We start from the raw sequence: 20,913 nt of genomic DNA, 5'->3' as shown, positions 1-20,913 counted from the left end.
TTATTTCGAGAGAATATATAATACTACCAAATAATAACAATTACCACATGATTATATCGTCACATCAAGTGATTGAAAATCAATGATTGACACCAGCAGGATAACGGGATATAATCTCATAGATCGTATTGACTTACCTCTTTCCTTATGAACTTCTCACAACTGATTTGGGATGCTGGAACCGGTAACGAATTATTTCTTTCGCCGAGACGACAAACACGGAGCGCAAGCAAGATGTGGTTCTTTCCCGCCAATATGCGACGATTACTTTTTCCGATGATTTCCGTTTCGTTGTCGCTTAACTTCGCCGTCTACGGATTTAGATAAATCGTAGAAATAGACACACGATCTACAACAACGAACGACGAGAAAAGGACTGTGAAACCGGCACCACGCGACGAGAGTTAAATATTATTCGCGGTGTTTATAGAGAGTGAGAGAAATAAAGAGAGAGAGGGAGAGAAACTATTGGTGCTGCCGCTGGCGTCACCGTATGGTCTCTCGGCGAATTAGCGGAGCCGGCAAATGACACGTGACATCCTCGTGCGTGATTTCAAAGAGACGCGCAATATCATTTATCTGCGATACATATTATACACACACATTTATATATTATATATAAATGTATGTGTGTGTGTGTGGGTGTATGTATATGTAAAATAATTTATTGTCAATTAATTATTATTTATTTATATATATTTTATATATAAATTATATATAAAAATTTATATATATAATATATTATTAATATATATAAAATTATATAGAAAATATATAAAAAATTATTAAATTATAGGTAAAAAATAAATAAGAAAGAAACAGTTTACTAATTATTAACCTATTAAGATTGTCGTCGATCGTCATCGTTTCACAAATAGAAAACATAAAAAAAGAATAATTCTTTTTTCCAGTTTTTTTCTAAATATAAATTTAATTTTCAAAATATTTTGTCATGTTACAATTTAAAAAAAATTAAGGCTAAAATTTGAGAAAAAAATAATTATTTTAATATAATTTATTATGTTATGGTGTATGATGTACTTATGTTAGAAAAATTTGATTTTATTTAAAGTTAAGTCAATTACAAGATCTTTTAAAAAAATTTGATATAAAAATTAATAAGAATTTTGTAATTTGTAAACGATTAGATTTATTATATTCCTAGAAAGAGAAATAATTAAATAATTAAAAATCATGAGCAATTTACCAAATATTTTTTAATTGTTTATACCTATACGAATTTTTCTGATTCGAAGTCATCACAGAAATTTAAAATAGTTAATTCTTAATATAGCAATATATTTACATTTTTTTTATCTTCTTATTTCTTATCGACCTATTGAACTCGCCACACTAAATTATAAAAAAATTTTTTAAATCATGTAAATTTTTTTTGTAAAATACGTCAAAAAATTAGATGAATATTCAGTTTCGTGTAACACATAGGTCCGTATTTATAGTCGTTTTTCACTTAAATACTCAGATTTTATGTCTTGAGATACAGACGGTTGAATATTTACATTTTGATTAAAAATTAACTGAAATTTTTAACTGAAATTTTCTCTTGAGTATCTCTACCGAATCGAGGTTACAAATGAAATCAAATTGATTTTAAAAATTCATCTATTAAATCATATCATGTCTTAAGTCTGAGATGAGATTTGAGAAACGACTATAAATACGGACCATAATACAGCTTTGAGACATATATTATTATTGACATATATTAACACTTTGACATATATTATTATTAAAATCGTGACTGTGGAATAACCTTCAAAAAATTTTGATCGTCATTCTCATCGTTCACTTATTGTTTTTTTAAAAACTTATTTATCAGTATGGTAATTATTTACTTTTAGAGTTAGAGGAACACCTCAGAACGACCTTGGCTTTGACATATGTTGTCAAGGTCATAATTCTGACAATGAGTAACATTCAAAAGGTTTTAGCCGTCGGTCATTGTTCATTAAAAAGTTATATTAACGAAAAAAGTTGACAGTATAAATGTGCGTTTAACTCTATAATTTGAACTATAATGTCAACTTTTTTCGTTAATAACTTTTTAATGAATAATGAACGACGGATAAAACTTTTAAATGTTCTCAGTTAAATGTACTCAGGGTCATGACTTTGACAATAAATGTCAAGATCAAGGTCATTCTGAAGTGTTCCTTTAAAAGTAAATAATTATCGTTATTATTAACAAATAAAGGTGCATACAAGAATTGATAATAAAAAATTCAATATTGCACGTAGCTATATGTATACACACGCATTTAACAAATATTTAGATAGATCTTTATATAAGATGTTTAAAATTGAAAAAATTATATATAAGTAAGAGAAAAAGATTTACATGGAGGAGTTTAAAAGTTTTCAAGATTTATCCCGTTTCAATGTAAAACGAGATCTATAATTATATCCATATGAGCTTGTAATTTTTTACGTGAAGCGAGGTCATATCTCACATCGATTTTGGTATAAAATAAAATCTCTAATTTTATTGATTTCATATAGATTTGTAACTTTTTGCGTGAAATAATGTAATGTAATCTTATATTGTTCAGTTCTTTTTAAATTCAAAGATAGACAGTAAAAAAGGAAATGGCTTTCAAATGAATGATGTGGACTTTACTTTGCGCTGGAAAATTCATATGGACTGTCATATAATTATAGACATCATTTCAAATTGAATAATGCAGATGAATCTTGTTTAGCGGAAAGTGAGAATGTTCTCGCTTCATCTCCTGTCTTTTGTGGATGATTGCAAACTCATGTGTTGTTATAGATTATAGATATAAATCTGCGATGCATTAAATGCCGATAAGGAATGTTTTGTAATATAATATTATATATATATGTATATACGAGGGTAAATCAAAAAGTAAAGGGACAAATAAAGAAAACCACATTTATTTTAACCTATGTGGAAAATTTACATATCATTTTTCGACATAATCCCCACCAACATCGATACATTTGATCCACTACTTAATAAGCTTCTGTATTTCATCCTGGAAGAAAGATTTGGGTCGGATGCGTAGCCAGTTATGCACCACTGCAATGACCTTCTCATCCAAAGAAAATTTTTTTTCTCGTGGTATTTCTTTTCTTTTTTTTTCTTCTTTCTTTTCATCTTTTCGGTTTATTAAAAGAAGCACTACGAGGAAAAAATTTTTCTTCGGATGAGAAGGTCATTGCAGTGGTGCATAACTGGCTACGCATCCAACCCAAATCTTTCTTCCAGGATGAAATACAGAAGCTTATTAAGTAGTGGATCAAATGTATCGATGTTGGTGGGGATTATGTCGAAAAATGATATGTAAATTTTCCACATAGGTTAAAATAAATGTGTTTTTCTTTATTTGTCCCTTTACTTTTTGACTTACCCTCGTATATAAGTAAATACTACTATATTTAAACGCGAGAAAATAGACTTATACGGAATAATTAAAGAATTACAAATATTTATCGAAAAAAATTGATTAGTCACTTGATTAGTGGTGGCGTGATTTTCGCAGAGATGATTAATATATATATATATATATATATATATATATATATATATATATACACATATATATATTATCGCATATTCAGCGCTGAAGTGCGAATATAAAAAGTTCCGAATAAAAGACATATATTGCACTTCTTGACATTGGACATTTTTATCGCAGTCGCGCGATAACGATATTGCATAATTTTTATATAATTGTTTCAAATTATATCATGTTAAAATAAAAGAGGTAAAACTATCTTATCTGGAACTTGCAGGAATATGTTATACAATAATATATAGATATAGGACTGCTTTCACGACAGAATCAAAATGATTCAGATTCAAATGATCCTGCGCTCTGTGATTGGTCAAATATAAAATTTCATTGAATGAAATTTCAATCACAGCGCGCAGGATTATTTTAATCTGTCTCATTTTGATTCTGTCGCGAAAGCAGCTTAGGTATGAGGACAATATTATAGGCGCAACATATTTTTCTTAACTTTCACTTGGAAATAATTGATAATCGTAAAAAGTAGCTTTAAAAACATAGATATGTAAAACAGGAAAAATAATATCGCGGAAAAACATATTGTAATACGATTAATCTCTAAAATTATGTATAATTATCTACTCCATAAATAAGTATTTATTTACCACAAGTCATAAAAAAAGATGAATGCCAGTTTTACTCGAATAATGTATTTGCTCAAATCTTAAAGAAATGTCTTATTTTGTAATATGTATAATTAGTTTTTTAACATATACACACATATAAAATGGGATTTTTAAAATGTAAGAAAAGTAATTTTATAATTCCTATTTTTGTATACGAAAATATAATGCAAATTGCAATCCTAGTTTTATTCTTTAGCGATTTTTAGCATGTATTTTTTTGAATTATTTATAATCTTGCGTGATTGAATTTTGCAGTCCATTGCAGACAAGTACAAAAAAATAAAAAAAAAATGTTTTAATGTGGCATATATTCGTATGACTTTTGAACACGATTCACGTGAATTGTATTTGCAATACACGAAATTAGTCATGTGTCATTAATAGATTACAGTAATCAATCTACATAATGGATTATATTCAGCTAAAGTTCAAGCATGCTCCACGTGATTGAAGTAGCAAAGATCGCCGGTTGCAAAGATCGTCGTGTGCATGCGGTAACCGCATATGTGATACGCCTATACATATATGTATATATAGGTGTGCGTCACATACAAGTTATTCAATTTCTTTGAAATCGTGCTTCATATCACTTTGCACGCATTTTACACTTGCGACATTTATTTATTTGCATGTCCGAAGTTTCTCTTTATGTGATACCGTGCGTTCAATAAAGCTAGAAGCCTCAGTTCAGTCTAATTCCTGCAGTCTCTTTAAATTATAAAGTTAACATCTTGTCTTTTTTATAATAATTTGTCCTATTCTATTATATTTAATAGAGACAAATCAATCAATAAATTTATGCTTGATAAGATTCTTTATATTGCATTACAATTGCTGATATATTTCAGAAATGCCGCAGTCATTGTGAGTAATGCTTATAATTCTTGTTGATGCATTTAGCATTTCCTTTGTCAAAGTCCATTCTGAGTTGCAACATAGTCAACGAAGATTTCCAATATTTCTACAAAAAGATAAATCATCACTTATAATATAAGTACAATATAAAGTGTATATATATATATATATATAATTGAATAAAATAAATCAGTAAGATCACTGCTATTATTGCATATAGCCTCTACCAAAAAGATATTTGATTTAACATCTACTATTACATGTTTAATTTTGTCGTCAAGAAGAAATTTAATTTATTATATAAATCTTTTTACGTAACTTTTGATGTAATTTAAAAGGTACGATTGAAACTAGTTTCTTCCAAATCGTATCTTCTTTAAAAATAATAAATTTGCATATGGAAATAATAAAAAACTGATTAAGAAAAATATGGTTAATTTACTAACATATATTTATACATCGTAAAAACAAATAAAGAAACATCTATATATAATAATTAAAAAATAACATATTAATATTAATTTATATCTCATATTAATTAAATCATATTTTATCATGAGGTCAGGACGCATTTTCCGCTTCTTTGTTTTCTTGTCTTCGGTTACTTTGAGAATTTAGGCGAAGATGTAAGGCAGAAATAAAGATCAAAACACACATTTTTTTTATTAATTAATTTATTGAAGATGGTTAAAAAAAATATCGATATTCAAATCAAAAAAAGATTTTAAAACAAATTTGTTGCATTTTGTTATTAGCCTATTTCCTATCTGAATTTTTGTATTTATATATCAGTCACTTTTCGTTTTATGATTATTTATATAAATAAATTATATTATTATGTATAATAATTATATAAAAAAATAAGGAATACACAAATTATATACTAACAAGAAGTGTGAGAATTGTGCATACACACACACATATATATATAAAATATTCTATAACTGGTCATTAATTAGGAACGAATCTTTTTTTATATGTAAGAATAAATAAAAAATATAGATAAATTTTTTACAAGCTTTCGTTTTCAAGGAAATCTATTTTAAAGATTAAAAATTTGATTGAGGCGTTATATTTAATTTTGCACAATTATTGGATTGGAGTTAGTAACTCATTTCACTTTTGTAACTGTTTCGAAGAATACGTTTTTTCACCATTTCGGGAGATGCAGTTTTTAAATCGTAAGCTAAACCTAGATAAGCGAAAAAGTCGATAAAAGCTGTGGTATAATTGAAACTATTTCCAAATTCCGCCGCTTTGTAATCCCAAGGAAAGACGTGATGATAATTGTGCCAGCCTTCGCCTAACGTTGCGAAAGAGACACCAGCATTGTCGGTGGAGGTGATTAATCTATACGATAGAATAAACATTTCTAAGCAACGACACAATACAAATTACCATAAACAATTCATTAAGTTTAAATAAAAATACATGTATACATAATAAGTAGCATACAGTACAAAAGTACCTACTTATTATATGGTTTTACACCCCACATGTGAGCCACGGAATTCACCGACCACGTAATATTTAGATTGATACCATATCTGCCTACGGCCATGTGCCACGCATACCACAGACTTTCATTCCAACCCCATATAGGTACTAACAATGGCACGATAAAGCAGCAGACTATCATCATATATGGGTACCATCTAAAAAAAAGATGTGAATAAAAGAGATAATATCAGTAAAGTCATCAAGTAAACAATAATATTTATCTAATTTGTCCTCGTAAGAACAAGCTGTATCTGTCGTACTTTCTTTGAAAAGTCACAAGGGAATCTTGCTCAATATCACTCATGTCGATCGTGGCACCCTTGCTGATGACTTCCGAATGTTTACGAACCATAAGCCAACCGATATGCGAAAAAAAGAATCCTCTGCGCGCGTTATATGGATCTGCATCAGTGTCGGTGAATTTATGGTGAACTCTGTGATCCCTGACCCACACGTAAATGTCATCCTAAAAAATATAGTTTATTAAAAATCGAACAATATCGAATTATGAAAGCAAGAAAACAAAATGTAAAGCTTTAATCAATTAGCTCATAAAAGTGAAAAGAGGCCTATGCGATACTTGAATGAGGAGGAAACAATTAACATTCAACTTACTTGAAAAGCAGCAGTCTGGAGAACCATAAGAATAAGTCTCAATGGCCACTTTGCCTTATAAGATCGATGACACCATAATCTATGAGCGCCAGCAGTGACGCCCATACCCGAAGTAATACCAATACCGACGACTATAAAATTACAAATAATGGTTCGATAATATATTTTATCATTGCATTGATATGTGCGTAATATAATTTAAAAGTTTATGAAATAATGGCACATATAAATAAAACACGTACGCCAGATAAACGACCAAAGTTTAGCATAAAAGAAAGCTACATATAGTCCATAAAAAATGACAACATGAATATAAATGAAAATAATGACATTTCTCCAAACAATTTTCCATTCGTAATCGGTCTTATGCGACTCTTTCGCTGGTACTTCGTCATGTACAGTCTCTTCAAGTTCCATTACTAAATTTTTCAATATATCGGTTGGGATACTGCAAAAAAATTATGTTTAACATATATAATAGTAAAGTATATAGTCTCTATTATACATATAATTCTGCACTTGCAACATTCTGTACTTATGTTAAAAACATGATAATTCTGTATTTATGTTAAAAATATAACAATTCTGTATTTATGTTAAAAACATATTATAATTTTTTATCATATAATTTCATTGCCATTAATTATTCTGCAGTCATCACTTTATCTATTTCTATTTTAAGATTATGTATAATACCTATTCACTTGCAGAAATAAATATCTGAAAAATTTTATATTTTGTATTAAAATATATATCAATATATCAGAATATTTTTTTCCATATTGAAGAGCACGTATGTACGTACATACACATAATGCACAAGCATTAAAAAAAATAAAAAAAAAATTACAATCCGTTTCTATTGCATAATTCGTTCTATAATAAGTTATGCAAAATTTTGCAAGCTTTTAACTATAAGATATTTGAATCGTCAATTTCTCAATATATTACGATATAATTTATAACACAGATTAAATTAAAAAGAATATTTGATTATTGTATATTTTAATTTTAATATTATGATCGATTAATTTTGTAAAAATATAAATATAAGTATAAATGGCAAATTGCAGCAATTGCACAATATTATATAGCATATACCTATATAATATTTTTCTGATTTAAAAATTTTTAATTTATAAAAATTATAATAACTCTGCGGTAGATAAATTATTATATTTATTAAAATTCGTTTAACACTATTTAACTAAATGTAAAGTACGACAATTAGCTTACTACACGAAATTCGAAAAAATGAAGCTAAATCCACAAGTTGATTGTTCACACACTTCAATTCGACTGAAATGTCTGTCTGTCAAAATTCTGCTTAACTACCACTTGCTCGATATATATAATGCCCGGAAGCACAGCATGGGCCATTATTTCTCTGAAATTTACACATTTAGTTTATTATTGGGAAAGTTACATAACGGTTGAGACCACATTCTACAATATACATTACAACAAAAATAGAACTCATTTGCCTGCGTTCGGATTAATAAGGTCAAATTGTGTCAGAGCGGAAGCACAAGTATTTTCGTTGTATCAAAATAAAATATGCAGGAGCAATGAACGAGAATTAAATCGTCATTTAATCATTATATTATAATAATAAAGAGTATTCTATAATATTCTCCTTTTCCTACAAACAACATTGAAATAACTATAAAAATTCAACAAATTTTTTTATTATCTAATAACTATAATAGAAAGCGTGCTTTATAATATCCGTTTTTTTAACATTTCTTTTAAATACATGCGATTAAGAAGAAACATATTGCAATATTAAATAATCAGTAAACTGATTGGTAAGAAAATATAAAGACAAAAATTATATTTCACACTTAGATAAAAAATTCGAACGAATTTGTATTTTATTTGAACAATTTGAATTTCAATTTCGGGTAGTTTGAACAGAGACCAATAGTCTATTTGATTCAATCAAAGATTTGACTATTTGAATATTTTGAATTCTAAGGAAAATTTTTAAACGATAATAATATTTATTGCAAACATAAAATTAAAAAATAAATTTATTATTTCCTTGTCATACTACTAATTTCATACGTAATACGTATATCGTCTCGAAATCAGTTTGAACTGATTAAACTATTCAAATTTATTCTCAAGTTTAAACGAATAATTTAAATTTCGATTACGAAATTCCGTCTGTTCGAATTGTTCGATTATCTTAAAAATTCAAGTATTACTCTGTTTTAAAGTATACGATCGATTTAGTACAATCATTAATATTTATAATCCTGAAAACTAATAAATCTGTTGATGATAAACGTTCATCTTAATCATCGGATAATCTGCTGCTAAATTCTAAAAAAAAAACGTGAAGGAAATTTGTCTTTGTTAATCTATTTTACTGTCTGGATGTGATACACTTTGCTGCAGAGAGTGGTTTCTACCACCTCTCTTCATTATGACGGTTTTTACGAGCTCTTCGGACGGTTGTTTGAGATCATATGCCCAGCCGATTTTCGCGAAGGCATCGATGAACATCGTAGTCATGTTGAGCGTGTAATTCCCTAATTCGGCCGCCTTGTAATCCCATGGAAACACGTGATGATAATTATGCCAGCCCTCACCGAACGTTAGAAAGGCGACGAATTTGTTTTCTGTCGGATTTATGTACCTGTCATTAAAATAAATTAGATAAAATTACTTGTGCAATGACGAGACACTGAAGTTTCTTTTTGTCAAGTTATATATGCATAAGTATAATTTTGTATATTTTCGAACGCATTTATCTGCTTACACATCGTATGGCTTTGAGCCCCAGATGTGAGCCACACTGTTGACACTCCATGTGCAATTTAAACTAAAAACGTAACGTATAAGAATCTGTGACATGAAGGCTCTGGACCAGGTTTCATTCCATAAATAAACAGGCACTATTACCGGCAGCAGAAAGGCAAAGACGAATTTAAATATCGAGAAATATCTGTGAAGTAACATAACTTAGTCAGTATGTACAATTTTTTCGTTATGTTGAATATGCATTAATTATATAAGTGCGTAAATAATTTTCATACATCTTATATTCCCTTTTGCTTCTCAAATAATTATTTTGACAAAATACGAGATAATTAACAACTCTTTAACACATGGACTTACTTGCAACCAAACGCGGCGACAGGATCCGTCAATATATCGCTCATATCGATCTGACGACCCTTTCGAATTACGTCTGGATGTTTCTTCATCATTAACCAACCGACATGGGAGAAAAAAAATCCTCTGTTGCTATTATGTGGATCCGCGTCTGTGTCCGTGTATTTGTGATGCACTCTATGATCTCGCACCCAGTCATAAAGATTATTCTAAAAAAAAATTATTATTGTAAAAAAAAGTGTTTCCTTCTCGCAACAAAAAAATCAATTAAAAACTTCTTTACCTGACCAGCCGAGGCATAACAGATGAAAAGTATAATTCTGAGTGGCCATTTTGCTTTATAAGCTCGATGAGTCCAAAAACGATGAGCACCAGCAGTAATGCCGATCGCTTGTATCATACCGGTGATGAGCACTTGATATAAGAAGGGTCAGCCAAATTAATTAAGATGTACTTATGAAATTATGTATTATAATTAATAATGTAATTATATACATTTCTCACGGACGTAGTGTATCAAGATTATCTGTACAATAAGTCTATTATAAAACGCTAATTATAAATTAGCGAATTATATTTTTATCAAATATATAAGACAAGACATTTTTTCAAAAAATTATATAAAATTATATAAAAATTTATTTATTAAATTACAAAATTGAGTATATTATTTTTAATTTTGGTACCCTCAAACTGGAATCAAATATATACATATACATATACATATGTATATATATGGATCGAATTATTTTCACAATATGTTTTGTGGTAATTGACGCGGATGACTGACGTAATGTCTGCAATGAAATAAAAGTTATACAATAGAAATGAAAGACTTGTCTGCTGTCAAGCTTTTTATCACGTTTCTCTTTTATCACGTAAGTCTAATCGATTGGGTTTCAGCTAATGTCAGTCATTGTCGATTTCAGCAATTGACAACTACAGTATTCTTAGTAAACGCGCGCGATACACTTTCAATCAAATTGTTATACATGCATTTACACATATTTGTATAAAAAGTATAAAAAAATAATCAGTTTCATTAAAAATAATTGATTAAAAACACACGAATTTTTTTTATTTAACTTTTTAATTTAATTATTCTTCCGTAAGTCAAAAATTCGAATTAATGTTGTGCGATCTTCCAAAGAATACTCACTCCAAATGTTAGTCTTGAGATCTTCGAACCATTTAAAAGTGAAACAGGCATAAAGCATGATCATATGAAGAAAAATAATGGATATGACATTCAACCATTTCAACTCCGTATTGAACTTGAACAATCCTTCGGACTTTATATGTGTTTCGTTTCGGTTCTGCATACTATTTTCATTATTCGTCATCTTTGTGGTGATTGAAGATTCTTCTTCTTGAAAATCTTCCTCCGTGTGTATTTCAGGATTCGTGCTCGAGATATTGGGTGCCATCTCTATTTATGAAAATCACTGAACCGGTAATTCAAAATATTACTTTTACGCTGTCAATGAGCAGAATGCGACTTCCTTTCTAGAAATCGATATAATATACAAATTAAATTAAATTTTCTCATGTCAATTTACAAATGGTACACACTTTAGTGCTTCAATTAATGTTGAAAATTGTTTACATCTTTTAATATCCCGCTTGTTTTCTTTATATTCTATCATTTTAAATTTTAATAAAGACTCGTTCTTAATATATAATCAATGCCTTTACACCATCACAATTATAAGTAATAATTAGTTATCAAAGTCTCGTTATTTTATTATCAAAATACATAATTGAAGATCGATGAATTTAAACACATATACTCTTATATAGCAATTTGTATACAAAATGTTTATATAATCTGCACTTATTAGTTTAAATTAAATTAGTTTAATAAAACGAGTTATTTGAGAAAATTATACTAATTTATGAAACATCTTATTGTTAGTTCGTATCTAAAAATTTTACCCGGCATCCAATGGTGCTTCTTAATCACAGGTTTTCATCACAATAACTGCATCGTATTTTTCGAATTGCATCTTATGCACTTTTATAAATTGCATTGTCAGCACATTGTTCCGTTTATAACAATCGAAGCGCATGACTTAATATGCGAATGTAATGCAACGAAAGTACAAACAATTAAGTAAATACAAAAATATTGATACATTTATGTAAACGGGAACTATATAATGTAAGCTACTTTACTATGATCAACTTATTATTTTTTATGAAATAATAAAAACATAAGAAATATATCCAATTTCTAATTATCAAAAATACGAAATAATATACAATCAATTGATTTATAATGAAAAATATATTTAATTACTATTCACGTTGTGTCACAATTATTATTTGCTCAAATTGACTGCGCAAGGAAACAAGATTACTTTGCGTAAAAAAAAAATTTAATCCAAAATAGATTATAAAATATGTATTCGATTTATCCTCGAAATTTACGTTTTTATTTTTATTATGCAAAAAAAATGTTTTTCAAACATTTATATGTATATTAGCATATTTAATATATAACATATAATGTTCTGTAACATTAACAATTGATACATTAATCATATCATCAAATAATCAAATTAGAAATTTGTGCGGAATCGTTTAATATAGATTTAGAATCATTATATAATGTTATTCATCTATTCATTTATTGTTATTCATCAATTGCCTACTAAAATACAGTTAAAGGAAATGTGACATTATTTATATAATTAAATCACAAATTCGGAAAAGGATCTATTCTAATATATACATAATTATACGAGTTTTGCCACGGCACAAAGATATGAATACGAAAATACGAAAATGATTTTTCAAGATAAGTATATCAATGTATAAATCATTGTAATTAATCATTTTTAAATCTGAAATATTTTCGAAATACGAACAAACATTCATTAATAAAAAATAAAATTAAAATTATGTAATTAATCTTCGTCGATATCTTCAACGATAGTTGTTAAAATATTAGAATTCACAAATAATAGCGTACGAACAAAAAACATTTGTAAAATTTTTAAATTTATTATAGAAAATATATGTCTTTTAAAGAATTATAATTTGATATAAATATATAATATAAACTTATGCGATCCGCGTTACATTAATAATATTTACTTATTCGCCAATTTGCTAAAGAACATATATCGAAACAAAATGTTATCATATCTTTTACAATCAATAAAATTCTAAATAAATGAAGATTTTTTTAGTTTTTTTAGTTTTCCTTAAGCACATATAATGTTTAGTTTAAAAAAAAATAAAAAATTTTACGCAAATTCTCTAAATTATATAAACGGCTTTTAAATCGAAATAAAATATGAAAATTAACTTGCTTGGATCCATGAACATTAGCTGACTTTATTTCAGTTTGAACTTGTTCCATTAAATTTTTACCTTTCTAGTTTTATTTTTTTCCCCTATGGGATTACGTTAATGGCTAAGAATGACTATTATTCAATTCATTTACTTATGGACAAAAGTCTCCTGATTCTTATCTTCGAAGACTACGAACGGAAATGGCATTCTAAAAATATTAATTGTTAGTACGTGATCGGTCGTCATTACTGATCCTGTCACTCATTGTTAGGATTACAATAATAAACCGTGTAAATAATTTGCAACAATACTGATCGAAAATATCAGAATCTGTAAGTCTTATATTTATATTAACAAGAGAATATCGTATTTATTATAATAAAACTTCTTAGTTACTTATGTATAATTCGTTATGTAATATGTGACATAATTTAAGAGACAGAGCTGTGAAAATTTATTTATAAATTTTTTTATATTTGTATATTTGTGTGTGTATTTACAGGTTTCTTTGTAAATTCGATTATTTTATAAAAATAGCCTAGTTTCATAAAGAATTCTAATAGCCTAGTTTTTTTATAAAGTAGCAAATTTTTATAAGATAATATTTTATAAAAAATGATAGATTTTCTTTAAAAAAAAGTCTTTCTTTTTTCTAAAGAAAAAAATTAAATACGAAAAAAAGATCTTGTGATGTACAAATATGATTAATGTATCATATGTATAAAATAATTTTATTCTTTTTTACTATATACACATTTATTCTGTACAATTTAAAAAAAAAAATGAAAAGATAATTTACATGTTAAAAAATTAAGAAGACTGTACCTGGTGCTCGATCAGGACTGACGCGCACGAAATCGTGAATTATTTTTGCTTTCTCCATCGTTGCAGCAATTAACGTCAAGTTTTCTTCTTCTTTGTCAAAAATTCATTATCTTGTTGACGTTGCACGTCGACGTGGCATTCGGATAATGAATTAAAAATTTGACAAGTCTCGACGAACTATGGCACATCACGATTGTTATACGTAACTTTTACATTCTCGAAAACGTTTGTTATCAGTAACAAAATTAATCAGCCAAATAACGTACAACCAAATTTAATCAGAATTGCCTCAATATATGTATATTATTATGTAATATCCAAATTCAATAATGTCGCGTGTCATCATTTTTTCATTTATTAAAGTCAGTGCGTGATAAGGAACAAACTTCCAATCGATTTCAAATAAAATAATACTTCTTATTAATTTTTCAGATTTGAATAATGTTGCCGATTGTACTCAGAGAAGCAAAATTCATACAAGTGATGTTAATGGTGGTCCATATTGCCGCAAAACCTTGCTTTTTCACATCACCATTGACGCTACAATTGATATTGGAATATGCGGAATGGCGATCTTGGGACCAAGTGGTTCTCTTCGATAATATCAGCCCATTCAGTAAGTGTTCTTGACTAATAATTTTCGAAGGGAGGACGATATCTTACGAATTTACGGTCGAATTTATTTTGATCTCTAGTAAGCAAGAAATAAATCACACAGATTCTTTAACTCTCTTATCTCTCTTTACAAATTAATAATTAACATGTAGCATGTTTAACATTTAAAAATTAATTTAAACATGTTTTTAAAGAGTTTGCACGAAAGAAATCCTTTGATAAAATGTCGGCTATATTTTTTAAAAGAATCCATAGTTGGAAGAAGAAGCATTCGAATCGTACTATATCAATTAAATATCGACAGTAAGAATAGATTTAATTGATTGCGAGCGAATGTAGATTGTGCCCTTAGTTATGTCCGGCCGTTGATCGAGTGCTTTGGTGAAAAGGGCATCAGTGTGTCCCTACAATCGGCAACAAATCCAAATATACCGGATGCTCTTACGATTCCAACGCATCGCATCGGCTCGATTGTACTCTTGGACGGACTCAATCTAACATCGCCTGATAATGTTATTCAAGTGGTACGACTTTAATATTTATACATCTGAGAAAAGAAAACATGCATTTTCAGAATATTTAATAATTTTCGAAATATTTTTAATATTTAATATGAAATATTTTTCATCTTCTATTTAAATATCGTATAAATATGTCGAATATTTGGGTTACGAATGGCAAAAAAATTAATTTTGTAATTAACTCCCTATGGCATAATAATCGTAAACGATAATGACAAGATAAAACAATTCTTTAGTGAATTATTCCCCACGGAAGAATTAATATGATTATGCTTCTACTTTCTAGATAAACATCTCATAGTCAATAATTTTGTTTTATGATTAGATTTAGATCGCATCTCTACATCACCATTTTACCAAAATTTGCGTTGTCGATTTCATTTTAATCTCTTTATTCTCTATTCTAATGTTTTATTTATAACTTATATTTTTAATTATTACAATCTTCGCCCGGTAAAAAATTTTTTATATATAATTTTTTATATATAAATTTTTTATATATAATGTATAACAATATAAAATTATATAGAAATATAAGATATAGAAATAAAATTCTGTATAAGTTATAAGTATAATTATTAATTATATATAATTATATAATAAGTCATATAAAATTATATATAATTATACAGAATTTTATATATATTTCTATATAATTTTATATTGTTATATATGATTATACATAAAAAAATTTTTTACCGGATCGCATTATCTTTTTAATTTAATATCAATTAAATATCAATTTTTTTTTTCAATTAAATATCAAAACAATTTAAAAATATAATATCTACAAATTAGTGAAAAATGCCCATTTAACATTTCTTTATGTAAAACTTATAGTTTGTCTTTTTGTCAGGAATATCAGAATAAATCAGAATAAATCAGAAAAAATTGTTTTTCATAAATTTTCAAATTTTTTCACACACATTTAATATGCTATTATAATAATTAAATTTCCAAAAATCTTATTCATTATTTAATTATATCTCTGTAATTTTATTTTATTTTGATGGCTTTTTCGAAGACTCGAAAATTATTAGATCTTGACAACTATTCTTATGAAAACACAATAATTTTATAAAAAATTTATGCCAAATTTATGATCTCTTTTGTCAATGATGTTAATTAAAACAAATTCGACACACAGGCTTCCCAGAAATTTCTTTTTAATTATTACATCTCCTGGCTTATGGTGACCACAAGAAACACTGACTCCACTATCGACACCGTTCTTCGAGATTTAAATATTGGTATAGATAGCGATGTAGTCGTAGCTACATCGCCGTTCTTGAATGACACTGACTCTTGGAAATATGCACAGAAATATCGAGATAAGTAAGTTAATGCATTATATTATATTCTTCTTACATTATATTTTATGCCGAGTACACACACATACTATTATATCGTATCTGGTAAGCTATATATGTATAATTCTAAAATATACGGCTTATGTATAAAATATAATTTATTAAAACAAACCATTTGTTTATTTAAACAAATTATTTGTTTTTTACTCAAGTTACGTCTTATTGAAAAAATCATTTATTTTAATACTTGCAAAATTTTCATATTTAAAAATATTCTATTTATATAAATTTTACAAAAAATGATAAAACTTGTTAATTTAAATTATAGAATGCAAATCTACTGCATTTTTTAAAACAATTGTGTTACATTATAATATGACATAATTAATAAATAATTTAAATTAAATAATGATCAAGTAAATATTATAGGATATGTCGATCTTTCTGGCGTTATGGCGGTCGTTTCAAATTTATGGGACCATCGAAACGACGTAATATCGAAAATGCCACGATCAATCTAAGCTACGCCACTTTAGAGAATCGTTCGGTATCATTTTACCTGATGCACATTTATAAAATACGTCATTCTGACAATACAAGTCTTATTGTCCGATATCTCGGTTTCTGGAATCCCGACTCTCATACTCTTAAGCCGCCAATGAGCGTGAAATTGAGAAGTGATTTCAAGGGTCTTCCCATTATTTTTGGCGTATTGAATGGAACCAGTGATGGACAGACGGACATTGCCGAGGCAGAAGCTACCGCTAATGATATCGCACCGCTTTTGGACTTCGCCACTATTGTCACGAACAGCGTGAACGCCAGGTAAGAGAATATTTAACTCTAATATAAAATGCAAATATTTTTTTTTTAATATTTCAATACATTATTTCGTTTAAATTTTTAAAAATACTCAGAAAATAATCAGTCACGTCAGTCTATTTTTTTCATGTTTTCTCTCTCCAAGACAGATTACTTTTATAAATTTCAACAATAATTTTTTTTTTCCGGATCTATCTTGAAATAAATATAATTTGATAATATAATTTGATTAATATAATTTAATGATAAATATAATTTAATGTTGAATTAGAAAGGAAAAATAAATATATAGATAAAATGATCTGTTTGCAGTATCGAATTGATACCGCATGAAAAGCTTGGCACGTTAACTAACAAAGTATGGAGCCATCTTCTCGGCGATGTTGTAGCAGGTACCGTTGACATCGGTTTGGGCTACATAACGTCGAATGACGAGGAACGTTGGACGGAAATGACATTTAGTCATCCTCTGATACGTTACATGTTAGTAAAGGTTTTAAGTAAAGTCGAAAAAGTCAACTGACTGGCAAATAAGTCACGTCAACAATTTATTCTAAACTTCTTTTTATAATGCAAATATATTCAATGCAAATATATTCTCTTTCCTGGTTACGAAACAGAGAGAGAACTAGTATTATAATTTATCATTAATGTATCGTTAGTTTAGTATGAATTAACATATAAATAATCATCAAACTTGAAAAACTACTCCGAATGTAAATATTGCTTAAAATTTGTAATTTACTCGCATTTATACTCGAAAAGCAATAAAGCACAAATAACATTTGAAAAACACTAATAAAAATTAAAATTTACAATTAGCTTTTTTTTTAATTTTTGCTGAATAATAAATTAAAAAATGTAATGAGACAAGTAAAAATGTTTAATTAAAGTGGAAAATATTTACAACTTTATAAGTTATTATATTTGTTCTTCTAAAGTAGTTTTTCATTGCACGATTATCAGTCAATATTTAATTCAGGAGGAATATTTATTATCATCCATTGGAGACTGGGACGATGAGGGATATATTTCTGCAACCGTTTGACAATCGATTGCTTGGCTGTGTCGCAGGAACATATTTCATTATGTTGATTGCAATGGCGACGGTGATTTACGTTACAAAGGCGATTTTATATATGGATGAAAGATATATTGGGATTGGAGAGTCTGCTCTTTGTTGCTTGAGTATCATGTGCATGCAAGGTTTTTTCTTTCTCTCTTTCTTTTCATTATAAAACACGTTATTTTATCATGCTAATCTTATCACTTTGCATTTTATTGTTATTTAAAAAGAAATATAGCATTAATATTGAAATTGCCTGTAATATTTGTTGAAAATATTTATCGGGCTATTTATCTGGTTATAAACAAATGTGGATTTTTATATTTTTATATTTACCTGTTTAAATTGTAGTTGTTATTCATTAGCTCAAACAATATTATTCATACCTGTTAATTTCGTAATGTATAAGATACGTCCATAAATCATACGGAATTTTTAGGATCACCTTGGAGTCCTCGAACCCCATCTGGAAAGACTCTGCTGTTATTCAGTCTAATATTCTCTCTCGTAATCTACAACGCCTATGCCGGCTTCATTACGTCTATATTATCGGTGCAGGTCACTGGAATCAAATCAATCACAGATCTTCTCCTTAATAACTTTAAATTAGGATACAGTGCTGCCGACGATACATATATAAGAGTAGTGTTATCAATATGTATTATTATTATTATTATTACTTGATTATACTTAAGTATAATTTTACACAAAATAAATATTGAGAAAATGTCAAGATTTCTGAAAGATTGTATAAATATTCTAATTTGTCAAAAAGTGTTTCTTTAGAAATCTTTAAAAGACTAGATTCTTTAAAAATTTTACTTAAAGAACTCACTTGTTAAAGCTTGTATTCATTTCAGATGTATTAATATTATCGTTCGCATATTATATCGCTCATCTTTCAGAATGCGAACGACAGTAACCTCCGTCAATTGTACATAAAGGCATTTAATAGTCGCGAATCTCGTTTGGAGACAAGAACCGGACTTATGAAAGCTGTCAAAGGACGATATGGATTCTTCGTCAGCGCGACTCTCGCACGACGAGCTCTTAGAACAACCTTTATACAGGAGCGGTGCCTCTTGAAGGAGCTACTACTTCCACAAACGCTTACAGTCGTCGCTCTTCCTATGGCTAAAAGTTGCCCCTACAGGAAGATTATCAACCTCAAGTACGTATACACAGAATCAACGAAATTGTCAAAATATAATTTGTATATAAATTATTATAATTATAATAATTTGTATATAAATTTATATTTTTGTATAACTTATATTTTTATAATTATACTATATAAGCACACGTATTTTTTATTTTTTCTCAGAAAGATCTTTTTAAAAAGTTTAATCCTGTATTTTCAAATTTTGTTTACAGTATATTACGTATATACGAACGCGGTGTCTTGGATAAAATACAAGAACGGATGTTACCAACGATGCCGCGATGCGCGGCATCGGCGGCCTTTCATAGTGCACGACTTACAGACGTTTATTCCGCTTTCTTTCTCTTGACTGCGGGTATGCTCATAGCGATTTCCATTGGTATCGTCGAGAGAATATGGAACAAACGAAGGCAGATGCAGGAGACCATCGTGCGCGGTCTACGCGACCATCATTTGATACCGCATATCCATTTCCATCATCAGCATCATCATCGTGATCACGATCGCCTTCAATTTCAATCTCCTGATGCTCTTTCAACTGACAGGCTACGCGGCTACGATTCCGCTTATTTGACTATGCTGCAGAATCAAGCTCGCCAGGTGCAATCCTTCGTCGGTTTTCAAGAGCGCGACACTTCCCCTGAAAAATCGAGAGGCCCGGGCTTGGAATCGCGCTTCCACATACAACGAAGATCGGGAGGTCTCAAAAGAACGTCTTGGTCTTCCTTCTCGGGCTTATCCAAAAGGAAGCTAAGAGCGACCGAGAAAATCCCGCCGACTTCGAATGTGGGACCCACCCCCGGAACCCGGGCCTTTCCGTTTCAGAATTAAATATCATTTTATCGTTTCAAAATCTTTTAAACGTTATACTAGTCGCTAACTTTGTTGCGAAAATAATATTATTGCGATGTCTATTATATTTCGAGATAATTCTTCAGCTCACACAATTACACATCGTGTCATACATTTTGGCAGAATTTAAAATTATTACAATAGTGCTTTCTTTTATTCGAGCTTAT

General features: G+C 28.6%; 4 protein-coding genes across 5 annotated transcripts in view; 1 reads left to right on the top strand and 3 right to left on the bottom strand.

Moving 5' to 3' along the window:
* LOC145941119 (acyl-CoA Delta-9 desaturase-like) overlaps positions 1 to 391 on the bottom strand; it is a 16,242-nt gene extending 15,851 nt beyond the window's left edge. Inside the window, exon 1 of the mRNA XM_083046999.1 lies at positions 138 to 391. The gene's annotated coding sequence lies outside the window, so the exon portion shown is untranslated. The remainder of the gene's footprint in view (positions 1 to 137) is intronic.
* Positions 1 to 20,913, top strand: part of LOC145941117 (glutamate receptor ionotropic, delta-2) — a 27,361-nt gene extending 6,448 nt beyond the window's left edge. The window contains exons 2-10 of the mRNA XM_083046998.1: positions 14,831 to 15,014; positions 15,353 to 15,537; positions 16,682 to 16,869; positions 17,274 to 17,669; positions 17,979 to 18,149; positions 18,649 to 18,872; positions 19,172 to 19,374; positions 19,638 to 19,903; positions 20,107 to 20,913. Coding sequence (XP_082903124.1) covers positions 14,840 to 15,014; positions 15,353 to 15,537; positions 16,682 to 16,869; positions 17,274 to 17,669; positions 17,979 to 18,149; positions 18,649 to 18,872; positions 19,172 to 19,374; positions 19,638 to 19,903; positions 20,107 to 20,725 — 2,427 coding nt within the window. The 5' untranslated portion in view covers positions 14,831 to 14,839 and the 3' untranslated portion in view covers positions 20,726 to 20,913. The remainder of the gene's footprint in view (positions 1 to 14,830; positions 15,015 to 15,352; positions 15,538 to 16,681; positions 16,870 to 17,273; positions 17,670 to 17,978; positions 18,150 to 18,648; positions 18,873 to 19,171; positions 19,375 to 19,637; positions 19,904 to 20,106) is intronic.
* On the bottom strand, positions 6,062 to 8,722 carry LOC145940156 (acyl-CoA Delta-9 desaturase-like). Its single transcript, XM_083045058.1, has 6 exons — positions 8,387 to 8,722; positions 7,393 to 7,598; positions 7,151 to 7,281; positions 6,796 to 7,001; positions 6,508 to 6,690; positions 6,062 to 6,385 (listed from the first exon to the last, which is right to left on the bottom strand). The coding sequence occupies exons 2-6, from the start codon at positions 7,565 to 7,567 to the stop codon at positions 6,139 to 6,141; spliced, it is 942 nt and encodes a 313-aa protein (XP_082901184.1). The 5' UTR covers positions 7,568 to 7,598; positions 8,387 to 8,722; the 3' UTR covers positions 6,062 to 6,138.
* Positions 9,026 to 12,277, bottom strand: LOC145940155 (acyl-CoA Delta-9 desaturase-like). Of its 2 annotated transcripts, none has more exons than XM_083045057.1 (6): positions 12,209 to 12,245; positions 11,433 to 11,718; positions 10,557 to 10,687; positions 10,277 to 10,482; positions 9,918 to 10,103; positions 9,026 to 9,794 (listed from the first exon to the last, which is right to left on the bottom strand). In XM_083045057.1, the coding sequence occupies exons 2-6, from the start codon at positions 11,698 to 11,700 to the stop codon at positions 9,512 to 9,514; spliced, it is 1,074 nt and encodes a 357-aa protein (XP_082901183.1). In that variant the 5' UTR covers positions 11,701 to 11,718; positions 12,209 to 12,245; the 3' UTR covers positions 9,026 to 9,511. The 2 variants fall into 2 exon arrangements, with proteins under 2 accessions (XP_082901183.1, XP_082901182.1); XM_083045056.1 differs by having other exon boundaries at positions 9,028 to 9,794; positions 11,433 to 11,779; positions 12,209 to 12,277.

Source organism: Prenolepis imparis, unplaced genomic scaffold, assembly GCF_030444845.1.
Source record: "Prenolepis imparis isolate NDT839.2.m4 unplaced genomic scaffold, iyPreImpa1.0 SCAF_9, whole genome shotgun sequence".
Classification (NCBI taxonomy): Eukaryota; Metazoa; Arthropoda; class Insecta; order Hymenoptera; family Formicidae; genus Prenolepis; species Prenolepis imparis.
Note: the sequence above shows the minus strand (reverse complement) of the source record. Positions and strands in the feature narration are given on the sequence as shown.

Excerpts from the sequence above, each read along its gene's own strand:
- LOC145940156 (XM_083045058.1), bottom strand. The coding sequence starts at position 7,567 with ATGGAACTTGAAGAGACTGTACATGACGAAGTACCAGCGAAAGAGTCG. Across the intron at positions 7,002-7,150 it reads TCCAGACTGCTGCTTTTCAA|GATGACATTTACGTGTGGGT; the intron begins GTAAGTTGAATG and ends TATATTTTTTAG. Across the intron at positions 6,386-6,507 it reads GGTGTAAAACCATATAATAA|ATTAATCACCTCCACCGACA; the intron begins GTAGGTACTTTT and ends TCTATCGTATAG.
- LOC145940155 (XM_083045056.1), bottom strand. The coding sequence starts at position 11,700 with ATGGCACCCAATATCTCGAGCACGAATCCTGAAATACACACGGAGGAA. Across the intron at positions 10,104-10,276 it reads GTCGCCGCGTTTGGTTGCAA|ATATTTCTCGATATTTAAAT; the intron begins GTAAGTCCATGT and ends GTTACTTCACAG. Across the intron at positions 9,795-9,917 it reads GGCTCAAAGCCATACGATGT|GTACATAAATCCGACAGAAA; the intron begins GTAAGCAGATAA and ends TTTTAATGACAG.